Source organism: Mustela erminea, chromosome 10 (assembly GCF_009829155.1).
Source record: "Mustela erminea isolate mMusErm1 chromosome 10, mMusErm1.Pri, whole genome shotgun sequence".
Classification (NCBI taxonomy): domain Eukaryota; kingdom Metazoa; phylum Chordata; class Mammalia; order Carnivora; family Mustelidae; genus Mustela; species Mustela erminea.
The window spans coordinates 92,810,777-92,824,862 of NC_045623.1; the positions used below are offsets into that span (position 1 = coordinate 92,810,777).

At 46.2% G+C, this 14,086-nt stretch overlaps 1 protein-coding gene across 2 annotated transcripts in view; it reads left to right on the forward strand.

Annotated features, from left to right (window-relative positions):
• The window catches only part of TCEA3 (transcription elongation factor A3), a 36,720-nt gene that overhangs the window by 6,764 nt on the left and 15,870 nt on the right, over positions 1-14,086 (forward strand). For both annotated transcript variants that reach the window (XM_032361533.1, XM_032361535.1), the window contains 2 exons: positions 439-580; positions 7,326-7,388. In XM_032361533.1, the coding sequence (XP_032217424.1) occupies positions 439-580; positions 7,326-7,388 (205 nt within the window). The remainder of the gene's footprint in view (positions 1-438; positions 581-7,325; positions 7,389-14,086) is intronic.

A 14,086-nucleotide genomic window follows, 5' to 3' on the forward strand; every position in this document is an offset into this window, starting at 1 on the left:
GGGTCGGGACCATGCCTGGCTTACCGCAGGCACTCAGTGCATGTTTGTCAAATGACTTAAGAAGTGACAGGGGGCCTCGTAGCGGGGAATGCCAGTGTTGGCCCACACGCTCTGCACATTTGTACACGTGTGCCTCTATGTATGTATTTCCATGTGTTTGCATGTTCTATAAAGAGCACATGTCTGTATAGACGCATTTGTATAAATACGGTCTGTATGCAGATGTCTTTCTATCCCCGTATGAGCACGGGTTTGCACACGTGTGTGCATGTTGCATGAACATCCGTGTGTGAATGTATTTCTGTGTGTGTGTAAGGGTGTGTTGGGGGCATGTGCTGCTGTCGTGGTCCCTGCCCTTTGCTCCGCCCTCCCCGAAGTCATGTGGGGGTCTGCGGAGATAGAGCGCAGTTGGGACCAATGCCATGCTTTCGTTTTCAGACTCCCCTGGACCCCCCAAAGGAGAAAAAGGAGAGGAGAGAGACAAAGCAAAGAAGGAAAAAGGGCTTGACTGTTCCGACTGGAAGCCAGAGGCAGATCTTTCTCCACCAAGGGAAAAACGAGGCAAAGAGCCCAAAGACAGGTATTTTTTTTCTGGGATGGAGACAAGGGGGTGACATTTGTCCTGTCCTCTGCCAGTGGCTCTGTTTCTATAACTTTATTTAATCCTCATGCCCTGGGAGGAGCTGCTGCTCTCACCTCCTATGGGACCCCCTTGAGGGCTTCTTCTTGGGCTCAATCAGACAGACCCACAAGGCCCAAATAGGCCATCCCTGTCACTGACTTTACCGAGAAGGACGCTGGGGCAGGAGGCACACTGTGCCAGCGGGGCAGGCCCAGGCCTTTCTCATCTGCTAGGGGACCACACAGCCTCTAGAGCTCTTCTGAGTTCTACCCAGGTACAGGGTAATGAGTCCACAATGAGGAGGCCGTGAACCCCTGACGGAGAAGACAAAGCTGCCAGGATCCCAGCAGGATTCACGGTCCTTGGCGCAGCCCCCCAAAGCTATGGTTTTCCACTAATTATTTATATTGCGTTCAGAGCCCTTCCTGCCTGCATGTAATTTACCAGTCAGGGCTCATTTGCTATAAGCAACGTTGCCTAGTGACACAGCTGACATCCCGCCCTTGTCAGGGTTCCAGGTAAATGGGGCTAGGAATTCACTTAACCACACAGAATGTAAAGTGTTCTGTTGCCTCTCTATTCAACATTTCCATTTCGTGAGGAGGAAGGCGAAGGTTGGGGAGCAGGGACTTTTCCAAGACCACACAGCTGTTATGTGACCGAGTAGGATCGCATCTTTGTCAGACCCCCAGGCTTCTGCTGAGAAGAGTTGTTTGTCTCAACTCCATGCCCATTCCCCCTTGCCCACCTAACCAGGGTCCCCCAAATTGCATGACTTCATATAGACCCAAATGCCTTATCCATGATAGCAGATAAAAAGTCTTCATCAATGTACAAATAAATCCGACCTGTTCCCTATGTGACTAGAGCTCTTAAATCCCTGGGTGCAGGGGAGGAATCTGCATTTGTTCATCTGATAGGTAAGGAGGCAGTTTTAAATAATACTGAATAGTATCTGATGGTGGATAATGGTAGGTATTTTATGGATAATATCACCCATGATATAGCAATATTTTAAAAAGATTTTTATTTATTTATTTGACAGACAGAGATCACAAGTAGGCAGAGAGGCAGGCAGAGAGAGAGGAGGAAGCAGCTCCCCGCTGAACAGAGAGCCCGATGCGGGGCTCAATCCCAGGACCCTGAGATCATGACCTGAGCCGAAGGCAGAGGCTTAACCCATTGAACCACCAAGGTGCCCCCGATATAGCAATATTTTTAACGAACATAACTTTTTACCCAATATAGACACTGTAGGTCTTCATTTTAAGGAATTAACTAGGTTAGGGGCACCTGGCTGGCTCAGTCGGAAGAGCACAGGACTCTTGATCTTGGGGTTGTGAGTTCAAGCCCCACACTGGGGTGGAGATTACTTAAAAAAAAAAAAAAGGAATTAACCAGATTAAAGCATAAAGACTAAATGTTGTATGTGTAACATATTTCTGCTGGCATTTCTGAAACATTTTTAATCTCTGAGCCATTTTAAAATGAATGTTTATTATAATCCTATAAAACAAGTGTCTTGCAGAAAGCACTTTTAGGGAATGATGCTGTAGAAGAAAAGGTCTCACCCAGAAGGAAGACATACCTCTACCACGCTACTCCCAGTCTGGGCTGTGCAAACAGCTGTGGGGCAAGGATCCTGTGTATCCTTCCAAGCACAGAACAGTCCCACACATTGAAAAACCACTTTACTATGTTCAAAAAGCTGGTAGGGCCTCCATGGAGAGGCAATGCTGGGTAGAAAAAAATTTAATGATGTGGGAAAATATTCAATAAGTATTAGGAGAAGCTGTGGGTATGATATAGTATATATGGTATGATCCCATTTTTATAAAAATTAAGTAAGTGAGGGGCACCTGACTGGCTCAGTCAGTAGGGCATGTGACTCTTGATCTTGGGGTGGTGAGTTTACTAAAAAAAAAAAAAAATTAAAAAATAAGTTTAAAAAATTAAGTGAATTTTATGTGTATGTATAGGAGAAAAGATGAGACGGATATATACCAGGATGGTAACAGTGATTATATCTGGGTGATCAGATTGAGGCTTTTTCCTTCTTCTTTTTGCAAATCTCTGTCTTTCTTATTTTTCTCCAATAAATGTGTACTAATTTTTAAGTAAGAAAAAATAATGAAACCATTTTTTAAAAAAACAAAAATATATCTGTATGATTTTAATTAAGAAGATGATTGGAGATGAGAAAGCCAAGTTCTGGACTGAACTCGGTTACTTATTCATACCCTTAGTCTCTTAGTGGTCCAAAAAATGGGCATCATTTTCTCAGAGTTTTTTTTCCCTTGTAAAAATAAAAAATATTTTATTTGTAATAATTCTAATTATATTTATTGTTTTAATTTATTTTATATTCATTTTATATTTTATATTATATATATTCTATTTAGGTAGATACTTGCCCATTGTGGGAAGTTTTTAAAAATACAAATAAGAAAATTTTTAAAAAATCCATTCTCTAGAGATAAGCACATATAATCATGTATAATAATCTGTGTTTAAATATATATATTAGGGGTGCCTGGGTGGCTCAGTGGGTTAAAGCCTCCGCCTTCAGCTCAGGTGATGATCCCAGGGTCCTGGGATTGAGCCCCACATTGGGCTCTCTGCTCAGCAGGGAGCCTACTTCCTCCTCTCTCTCTCTCTGCCTGCTTCTTCACCTGCTTGTGATCTCTGTCTGTCAAATAAATAAATAAAATCTTTAAAAATTACTAAATATATATTATACATATATTCATATACATGTGTGTGTATATATATATATATATATAAATTTATGGGTGCTTACATGGCTTAGTCGGTTGACCATACCACTCTTGATTTCAGCTCAGGTCACGATCTCAGTGTTGTTAGATGGAGCCCCGGATCAGGTTCTGTGCTCAGTGCAGAGTCTGCTTGAGATTCTCTCTTTCCCTCTCCCATTGCCCCTCCCCCCAACACTCTCTAAACACATATGTACATACATAATAAATACATATATCATTTACGTAATCATATATATCCTTCCAGACTTTTTTGCATGCTTATTTTGTCAATAACATGGAATTATACGCTGTATATTATTTTATAACTTTTCCAAATGCATATATTTATTTCAACAGTAAGGCACATTTAGTGTAAAAAATTTAGAAACTCAAACAGAAAAGAAAATAACAGAAATAACCACTGTTCATATTTTGATTTGTACTCTTCTCATCTTTTTTTTTTTTTTTTTAGAGAGGGGTGAGGGGCAGAGGGAGAGGGCAAGACAGAATCTTAAGCAGGCTCCACACCCAGCACGGATCCTGACACGGGCTCAATCTCATGACCCTGAGATCATGACCTGAGCCAAAATCAAGAGTACTTTTCCCTGGGAAATGAAGTTGTCACTGAGGCCAAGCAGGGAATGAGTAGGTTGTCTCCCCACCTCGTGGGGAAAATTAAGTTGGCAAGGGTCCATTTTCAATTCAATTGGTGAACTTTTTGTTTTAGTTTCCTTAATGATGATTCACTATCGTTATTTATTATATAAACACTATCCACATTAGTGATATTTAAAATTTAAATGAGTGGCGCCTGGCTGTCAGAAGAGCACGAAACTCTTGATCTTAGCGTTGTGAGCTCGAGCCCCACATTGGGTGTAGAGATTACTCAAAAATAAAATCTTTTAAAAAATAAAATAAAAACGAAAAATATTTGTCCACAGTGTGTCACTTCCAACAAATGAAACAGCTTTTGGACATCTTCTTCCCTCCCAGTCCTGATCTACTAATATACATAATTTTTCCATTCCTATCGGCAGAGTAGACAATTACGTCCCTGTGTATCTTCCTATTGTATTCTAAGCATTTTTTCTTGCTCCTAAACACTTTTCGTAATGATCATTTGCAGTAATTGCAGAATATTTCTGGTTTGCTCTAAAAAGAAAGGCAATGAAGAAGGGCCAGAAAATGGGGAGTCTCAGGGATTGAGGCTCACGTCTTCTTTCTTCTACTGCAAGAATTCCAGCTTCCCACTCGGGCCTGCACCTGTCCGTCCCCATGGGGCATTCAGGGTTGGGGGGAACCCCGCAGGGGAACTCCCAGGGTCCAGTGAGAGATTGGAGGGACATGTGAAGAGGGGTTGCTTCTCCTCCCTCTCTCTCTTTGCTGCCTCCCCTGTGTTTAAAGCTGGGGTGAAGATCTGGGGCCAAATGAGTCTGGCCCACAGGATAGTCAGGCCTAGCCCCTATATTTCTGCATTGGTCAATTCCACTGCATTTGGCAACAAATACTTATACAGCACCCGTTTTGTGTTAGAAGGTCTTCTGTTGGCCTGGAATAAGCCCGTCCAGGCATGAGATTGGATTCCACAGAAGCAGACCCTGAGACGCAGGTTCAAGTGCAGGGGGTTTACTTGGGAAGTGATTTCAGGAAATGCAGAGAGAAGAGTGAGGGAAGCGAGATGGGGAAGGGAAGGAAGCCAGCCCAGGGTGTGTCAGTGGGCAGGCTGGTGCTGTGGACAACCAGGGCTTAAATCCGGCCGGGGAATTCTGGGTGATGTGGAAAACACACCTCGGTTCACCCCCTTGAGGGTTGAGGATGCTGGGGTGTTTATCCACCAATTTCTGTGTCTGGTTGAAGGCTGCTCCTGGGGTCCTTAACTCCTTGGCACTTCTGGCCCATTGGCAGCTGGCACTCGCTGACACAGAGAACTCTCTCGAGCACAGTCTGGGGGACCCCACAGCACAAGTCCTTGGGTCCCAGTGCACAGGGAGAGTGAGTGCCTAAGGGGATGTGGACTCTGCAGGGACAGCATCCGCCACAGTGAACAAACCCCACCAAGCTCTGTGCTTGTGGAATTTATGTGGGGGCTGGTCGGATAATATACATAGTAGGTAAGAACATTTTGTAGTACCTTAGAAGGGGATGCCCGCCCTGGACATAAAAAGAAGTCTCGGGGGACACCTGGCTGTGACTGTCAGTAGAGCATGTGACTCTTGGTTTCAAGGTCATGAATTCTAGTCCCAGATCAGGCGCCAAAATTACTTTAAAAAAAAAAAAAAAGCAGCCTGGGTAAGTGAAAAGAGGAGTGATGGTTACAATTTACAGACAGATTAATTTCATAAAACCATTAAAAGTGGGAAACGTATTAGATGGCATATAAAGAGAATGTAACTACATGCATTTTGGAGAATAGAAACAAATTTTCACCTCTGATCCTATCACCCTACTGTAACCATGGTTGTATTTTCCTTCTTTCCCTTTTTTTCCCCAGATTTTTTAAATTTTTATTTTTAGAGATTTTATTTATTTGAGAGAGCAGGAGCAGGGGGAGGAGCAGAGGGAGAGGGAGAAGTTGGTTCGCCGCTGGCAGGGAGCCTGAGATGGGGCGCATTAATGCGGGGCTCTATCCCAGGACCCTGAGATAACAACCAGAGCTTAAGGCAGATGCTTAATAACTGAGCCACCCAGGTGCCCCTAGATTTTTTTTTCATTTGAGTAATCTCTACACCCAACATGGGGCTCCAACTTACTACCCGAGATCAAGAGTCCCATTCTCTACCGGCTCAGCCAACCAGGAGCCCCGATCACATTTTCTTTCAATCTTTTTTCCTCCTAGGCATTGCTTTTCTTGTATGACTTTAGAAATAGTATGCATCTAATTTTATGCACCATTTTATTTGTCAGCTTAACAGCTCTACTATCTCCAAGGCCTGTGTGCCTCTCTCCACTTCTCCTAAGTAAGGTGCCCGCAGGGGAGGCTGAAGCTGATCTTTTCCGGCTCCCTGGCTCCTCCTGAGAATAGGCAGTCCCAGGAATGCCAGTCTCCATGGACTCCAGCTAGCCAAGGCCTGCCTGACAGCAAGGAGGAGGGGAGTCTGCTGAGAATTAATGAATAATAATTAGTAACACAAAGTAAAGGTGTAGGGGTGCCTGGCTGGCTCAGTTGGTAGAACACGTGACTCTTGATCTGAGGGTTGTAAGTTCAAGCCCAAGTGTGGGTTATAGAGATTACTTAAAAATTAAAAATCTTTTGGGGCGCCTGGGTGGCTCAGAGGGCTAAGCCTCTGCCTTCGGCTCAGGTCATGATCTCAGGGTCTTGGGATCGAGCCCCGCATCGGGCTTTCTGCTCAGCGGGGAGCCTGCTTCCTCCTCTCTCTCTGCCTGCTTCTCTGCCTACTTGTGGTCTCTGTCAAATAAATAAATAAAATCTTAAAAAAAAAAAAATAAAAATCTTTCAAAAAAAAAACCATTAGGGGCACCTGGGTGGCTCAGTGGGTTAAAGCCTCTACCTTCGGCTCAGGTCATGATCCCAGGATCCTGGGATCAAGCCCCGAATTGGGCTCTCTGCTCAGCGGGGAGCCTGCTTCCCCCCACCCCACCCCCCGCCTGCTTCTCTGCCTGATTGTGATCTCTGTCAAATAAATAAATAAAATCTTTCCAAAAAAAAAAAAAAAACAACCTTTAGTAACACATGCATAACACACATAATGTACATGGCACGTATAAGACCTCCTTCCCTTGATTGCTTCATTCAGTGGAGGGTAGGGGCAGGTGTCCAGCCGGCACGACTTGCAGCTTCGTCTCCAGGCAGCTGTGGTCCAGGTGGGTTCCACTACTCTCAGCCCAGCAGGCCTGGCTCCCAGAAGCTTTCTCCCCAGACTTTGAGCTCTTGAGATCCGTCCTGGTGCTAACTTAAAGAGTCTCATCTCCAATTTCTCTTCTTTCAGGAGAGACTCTGTGGACTCCAAGTCTTCAGCCAGCTCTTCTCCAAAAAGGCCACCGATGGAAAGGTAAAAGAAGCCACGGGCTTCTCCATCCCAGAGGTGCTGTTCAGCATGTGTTCCCCTCTCTGCTTTTCTAGAAACAGCCTGGGGGCAGAGGAAAGCAGAAAGCCTTGTATATTATGTTCCTTGCAGACTCTAGGACCTACACAGGAAGACTGAACGGGACCCTGAATCAGAGGGATGGCTCCTTCACTGGGGGTGGCTGACCAGTCACTATTGCCCCAACACTATCTAGGGAACATTCTCAAGGTCAAGTTGAACCCAGTGAGGACAGAGGTCTGGAGAACTTATCCCTGGAGTGGGATCTCTGTATTTTAGTTACCCAAAATAGCATAAGTCAGCAAGTTATTTATTCATCAAATATTTATTGAGAGGCAACTATGTGCCAGGAAATGTTCTAGGTGCCAAGGATACACACAGCAATGAACAAAAGAAAAATCTCTGCAGTCATGAGGCCTATATCCTAACAAGGCGTGAGAGGCAATCCATAGAATAAATAAATCAGGTGATGATTTAGAAGGTGACAAGCATTGTGGAGACAACAGGGCAGAGTGAGGGGGTTGGGAAGGATGGTCATTTGAACAGTGACCTTTGAACAAACCTTTCAAAGAGATGAAGGAATGAGCCATGCAGATCTCCGGGTCATTCCAAGCCAGGACCCTGAGTGGCAGGGTCAGGAGGCGGTGAAGTGGCCAGGGCTGGAGTGGAAAAGTGAGGCGGGAGAGTTGGAGGACAGAGTCGAACAGGAGCCCTGCGAGGGAATTTATCAGAATGCCTTCGTCTGCTGTGCTGAGAATGGGCTGTCAGGGCCAAGGGCAGAAGGAGAGCCCAGCCAGGAGGCTACTCAATAATTCAGGCAAGAAATGACGGTGGGTTTCCTGACAGGCTGGGGAGGGATACTGGAGAATATCAAGAGTCAAGATGACTCCAAGACTTTTCTCTTGAGGGCTGGCAAAGACTGAATTGGGAAGACCGCATCTAACTCAGGCTGCAGCAGGTGATACAGAGCTGAGGTGGGGATGTGTTGGGTTTCAGGCGTGTCCTAGTCATTCAGATGGAGAAGTTGAAGGCACTTAGGGTAGACCAAGCTAGAATTCAGGAAAAATATCTAGGCTGGAAATCTGAGTTTCAGACTCATTAGTATGGATCTAGCATTTGAAGCCACGGACCTTGATCAGGTGGCTAAGGAGCGATTGTGACTGAAAGAGGGAGTGTGAGCTGTGGTCCAAGGGGAGGTCAGAGCAGGAGGAAGTGACGTAGAGGTGGATCAAAGCTAGTAAGTCATGTCTGGGGGCCATATTGGATGCCGGGGCAACTAGGCTAGAATGGTAAAGGTGTTGGCTTCCAGGAGACTATGTGTGGAGCCGCACAGTTATTTTAGGTCTAATGTACCAGTGAGGCTACCACTGGAAAGAAAAGAAGAGGCACAAAAATTAGGCCGTTTAAGGTTTCTGAAGATTAAACAGGCCTGGGATATTGATGGGGTGCTGTACTGCTATAGTCCAAAATGGCTGCCAGGTGCCTGCTGATGAGTGGCAGATCTGGGGAGTGCTGCGGCTTCGAGTCGGAGTCTGAGGCCATATCCTTCCTCTGAAGGGAAGAGTTCTGTGGTCAACTGGTGATGTCTTCCATGAGTGAGGCCTAAGAATGGAGGACCCAGGGTCATCCTGGTTCTGCACCAGTGGTTGTCAGTGGAGAGTCATTTAGAAATTTGTAGAGGTATTTTTGGTCACAGTGACGACTGTGACACGGGGTATCTTAGTTCACACTGCTGTAACGAAATATCATGGACTTAAGCAACAGACATTTATTCCTCACAGTTCTGGAAGATGGGAACGCCAAGGTATGAGCCAACTCAGTTCCCAATGACAGCCCTTTGCCTGGTTTGCAGATAGCCACCTTCTCGCTGTGTCTGCACAACACACACGCACACACACAGATACACGCACACGCACACAGTGAGCTCTGGTCTCTCTCTTTTCTTCTTATAAGGCCAATAATCCCATCATGGGGCCCTAACTTCATCTAAACCGAATCACCGCTCAAAGTCCTCACCTCCAAATTCTATCACATTAGGGGTTAGGGCTTCAACATATGACTTAATGGAGGACACGAACATTCCGTCTGCAGTGGGAGAGAGGCAGGAGCAGGACGGCATTTACTAGGCAGGGGCCAGAGATGCTAAATGTCCTGGAACATGAAGGACAGACCTGCATAAGGAAGGATTGTTCTATCCCAAAAGGAAACACTGACCACTAGTCCAGTTCTGGGTGTGATATTATAAGAAAAACATTTCATATTTGTGTAAGGATTTATACCTCCATATTCCTTTCCTGACTTAGCCTTTTGACCTTGAAGTCTCCTGACTCCCTCCTGTAATACATTCTTTTTCTGAAGGTCAGTCAAGCAGAATACGTTTGTCCTTAGAGCAGTTGTGCCCTTTCCTGCTTGTTCCATATTGGGGGTGGGGAATCCAGAGAAATACAAGGAAGTCTTGTAAATCCACCTTATTTACTACCACACAGTTATCTGTACACTCCCCCTCTCGATTTCATCTTTCCCATCCATCCATCCAATGAGCACGTTTGTTGAGCACCTCCTTGCAAACCTAACATGCTCCAAGGACCAAGGTCATGTGCATACAGTGGGAGACTAGTGGAGACCATGCCAGACTGAAGGGGGCACTCACTATCCAGCACAGCTATTTGTTGCTTTGTGGAAATGCAGGCCCTGCATGGCATGTCTTCCTATTTTTTAAGGAAAGCTGGACATCTACATGTTCATATGAAACTCCCAATTTTTTTTAAGATTTTATTTATTTGATAGACAGAGATCACAAGTAGGCAGAGAGGCAGGCAGAGAGAGAGGAAGGGAAGCAGGCTCCCTGCTGAGCAAAGAGCCTGATGCAGGGCTTCATCCCAGGACCCTGAGATCATGACCTGAGCCAAAGGCAGATGCTTTTACCCATTGAGCCCCCCAGGCGCCCCTGAAACTCCCAATTTTAAATATGGATGATGTATTCCTATTTTTCTGCAACACAGTAGGGCAAACAAAATTCATTTGGAGCCCACCAGCTGCAGCCTCTAAGCCCAGGCAAAGGTGTAAACTCATGATCTCTGCCTTCATGTGGCAAATCACTGACATAGAGGCAGACACCAAAATGCTTTTTGTTTTTGTTTCCCAAATGCTTCTTAAACAAACAAACAAAAAAAATTGAAGATGTAACATTCAATGGGGACATAGGAAGAGTCTCAATATGACTTGAGAAGTCAAAGAAGACTTCCTCCAAGATAATGTATTTGTGCTCAGAATTGAGAGATGAGGAGTTCGGTGGACAAGCCAGGAGAGGGCCTGTCGGGCAGTGGGACTGGAAGGTGCAAAGCTGTACTGTGGGTGAACGTGGTGCTCTGGGAACTGTAGCTGGGGCATCAGGGAGCAAACCCCGCAGTGCACCCCTGTGACAAGGAGGAAGGCTGCACCTTATGGAGAGCCTAGCCGGCTCTCTGAATTGTGGACTTTTCACCCAGCAGCTGGGCTTCCTATCGGTATAGTAACTGCAATGTCCTCGAGGTGGCGCGCAGGAGCAGCGAGCGGGCCTCCAGGTGCCTCCGCTCCGATGTGGGGTTGAATTTTTCTATGGGCTTGGTGATGTCAGATCACAGGCTGTGGGGCTGGCGCTGGCACATCCGGGGAGCAGAAGGAAGCTGTTGATAAATCCAACGCCCCACCCCCACCCCCGCCAGTGATGCCTTCCCTGCAGTTTGTCTCTGTTCCCAATCGTGTGCACTGAAAGCAAAATGAGGCTGGCTGCCTGAAATGCACTGAGACAGGAAGGCCAGCCAGCCAGCCAGCTCTTAGCCAAGGGGAGGGACCGGGGCTGGGAGTGCCCTGCCTGGAAGGTGGCAAGAAGAAAGCAACAGGCAGCCTAACCTAGCCTGGGTTAGGGGACCCTGGAAAACTTTCTGCCTTATAGAAACACAGTGAGATGTACTGAAAAGAATTTGGAAGCAGGCAGATCTCGGTTTGTGGTGTGGCTCTGCCATTTGCTGGTTGGATGACCTTGGACAAGTCAGTTCAGCTCTCTGAACCTCAGCCTACTGATCTGTAAGACGGGGACAATTATGACCCTTCCCCAGGTCATTATGAGGATTAAATGAGATAACAAAATGCTTAACACTGTTCCCAACCCATATAAATGCTCAGTAAGTACATAATCCTTGGTAATAATACTCACACTTAATGTGGCAATCTAGGTAAATTACCTAACCCTTCATTACTAGAATTCTCCTGGGTACTAGAATCCTATCAGAAACTCTCTAAGATGGGTACTGTTTTCATCCCCATTACTAGCCCAGGGTCACAGAGCTACAAAGTGGTGGTGTCAGGACTTGAGCCTTGGAGTTTGGCTCTGGAGCAGCTTGGGTCCTTAATAAATATACCACCTTAGTGTAGGCATTCCCCTGAGGAAGCTGTCATTTGTTATTATGTGTCCTTCCAAGCAACGTGTGCTCCAGGCTCCACTGTCGGGTCTCCACTGGAGAATCCTAGACATTGAGGATATGGTGATGGGGCATGTAGCTCAGTGAGGTCCAGCACCAGGAAGAATCTAGGGCTCCATCACAGCTGGAGAAGGGCTGGAGATAGGCTGACCTGGGTGGTGGGAGTTGACAGACTCTGGCTCAGAGAGAGATCACTTTCTTAATCTCAGAGAGTAGGGTCTCTATCTTTCCAAAGAGGACCTGTCACCCACCCAGTTCAGCTCTATCTAGGCCTCCTGGATGTGCCTTTTATCTCTTTGTGGCCAAATTTCTCAACTCATCTTATATTCATGCATTTAACAAAGATTCATCGAGTTTTGGCCCAGAATGCTATTCCAGGTGCTGGAAACAGTGGTGAAACAGCCAAAAGGGTTCCTATACTCTGGAACCTGTAATCTGGAGATGGAGGCAGACAATGCTTATAAACACACAAACAAGTTAATTCTAGACTTGGATAAGTGCTATGAATGAAAGAAATCAGGTCACATGCTAGGGAGTTACAGGGCAAGGATAGGCTGCTTGACTGGGCTGATTGGGGGAGGCCTCCCTGAGGATGTGATACTGGAGCTAAGACCTGACTGGTGGGAAGAGGCCCAGTCATAAGGAAATCTGGAGGAGGAAGAGCCTTCCCAGAGGAGGGAGCAGCGAGTGCAAAGGCACTGTGGTGGGAGTGACAGGTATATTTAAGAAAGAGAAAGAAGCAGTGCAGTGGGGAAGCTTCCATGAACCAAAGTGGAGCATGCCATGAGATTAGGTCAGAGAGGAAGCAGAGGCCAGTGTCAAGGGGGCTGGGAGGCCATGGTGAACTTTATGCTGAAAATAACTGGAAGCCATTAGAGGGCCAGAAGCAGGGAGTGATGAGATCTGCTGTAAGTGTTTGAAAGGTTTCCCCAGGCTTTTGTGTGGCAAATGGATTGTAAGGGGGGCAAGAGGTTGCCCGGAGACCAGCTTTGGGGCTATTTTGGCTGTGTAGGTGAGAGCCCAGTGGCTAGGACTAGGGTTGGGTGTGGAGAGAGTCCCACTGATTGCAGGCAGCCCCTTAAGCTCTAGACTTTACTCGCTTCCCAGCCCTCCCTCGCCCACACCTTTCCCTCCCACTGAAATCTGACTCCAGCAGAGAGCAGGCTAGAGCTCGGATTCCCAAGCCCTGTGCCCTGCCGCAAGGCCACTCACTTGTTAGGGAGGGTTTGGTTAAATCCAGGGTAAATTTATCTAGAACAGAAAGTTTCAAACTGCATTTATAAAAATAAATAAAAGCTAAGAAATTCCTTTGGACAAAATTTTTCATAATTCAAAATATAAACCTTAGAAGAGCAAAGCCTGCCCTCCCCAGCCCGCCTCAGTCCTGAGGTAGCACTTAGGAACCTTTGAGGAATCTCAAGGTTCCGGAGAATACAAAAATCCCAGTGATCCAAGGTTGTCTGTGGTGACAGAAGGCATCCAAGCCAGGTCAAGCCAAACAGCAAAAGCTGAGGAACAACAAGGTCTCCAGCAGAATTTACATTGAAGAGTACCTAGCAGGATGTTGGATGTTTCTTGTCCCCCCAGCTTTTTAACACTAGAAAGCTTAGGCTACTCAGTCAGCCTCACTCTCAGACACAACTTCTTGGGCCTGAATTTTCAGAAGCCCGTCATCATCTTCCTGAGGGGATGAAGTGCATCCATAACTCCAGAGAGGTCTGGTGCAGCTGCCCAGGCTGTGCACTGTACAACTCCAGAAGATACCGAGCTGGCAATATGAATGGTGCTCTCTGGAATTAAGAAATACAGCAGCCCTTTAGGACCTTCCACAAGAGTTCAGTGGGTTAAGACTCTGGGGTGGAGGAAGGGACCTTAATTTCTTCAACCCTCGTATGTCAGTTTTTCCAAGGAGGCCTAAGGACTGGCTGGCTGATCCTGATGGGTTACTGAAGGAGACAAAGGTGAAGGCATCTTGACGCCTGGCCCCCACCCCAAGAGTAGTGTAGAAGCAGCTCTGAAAGGGAGGGAGTTGTGGAACTATCACTCCATCCTCTCATCTGTGAAATGGGGCCAGGAACTTGCCACGGTCAGGGTTATGGAGAAGAAGAGATAGCAAACAAGCAATAAAAGATGGTTTTGGCTTTTACCTTTTTTTTTTTTTTTTTTAAACAAACCCCTAACAAGTCCTGTCCTTTCTCTCCAACA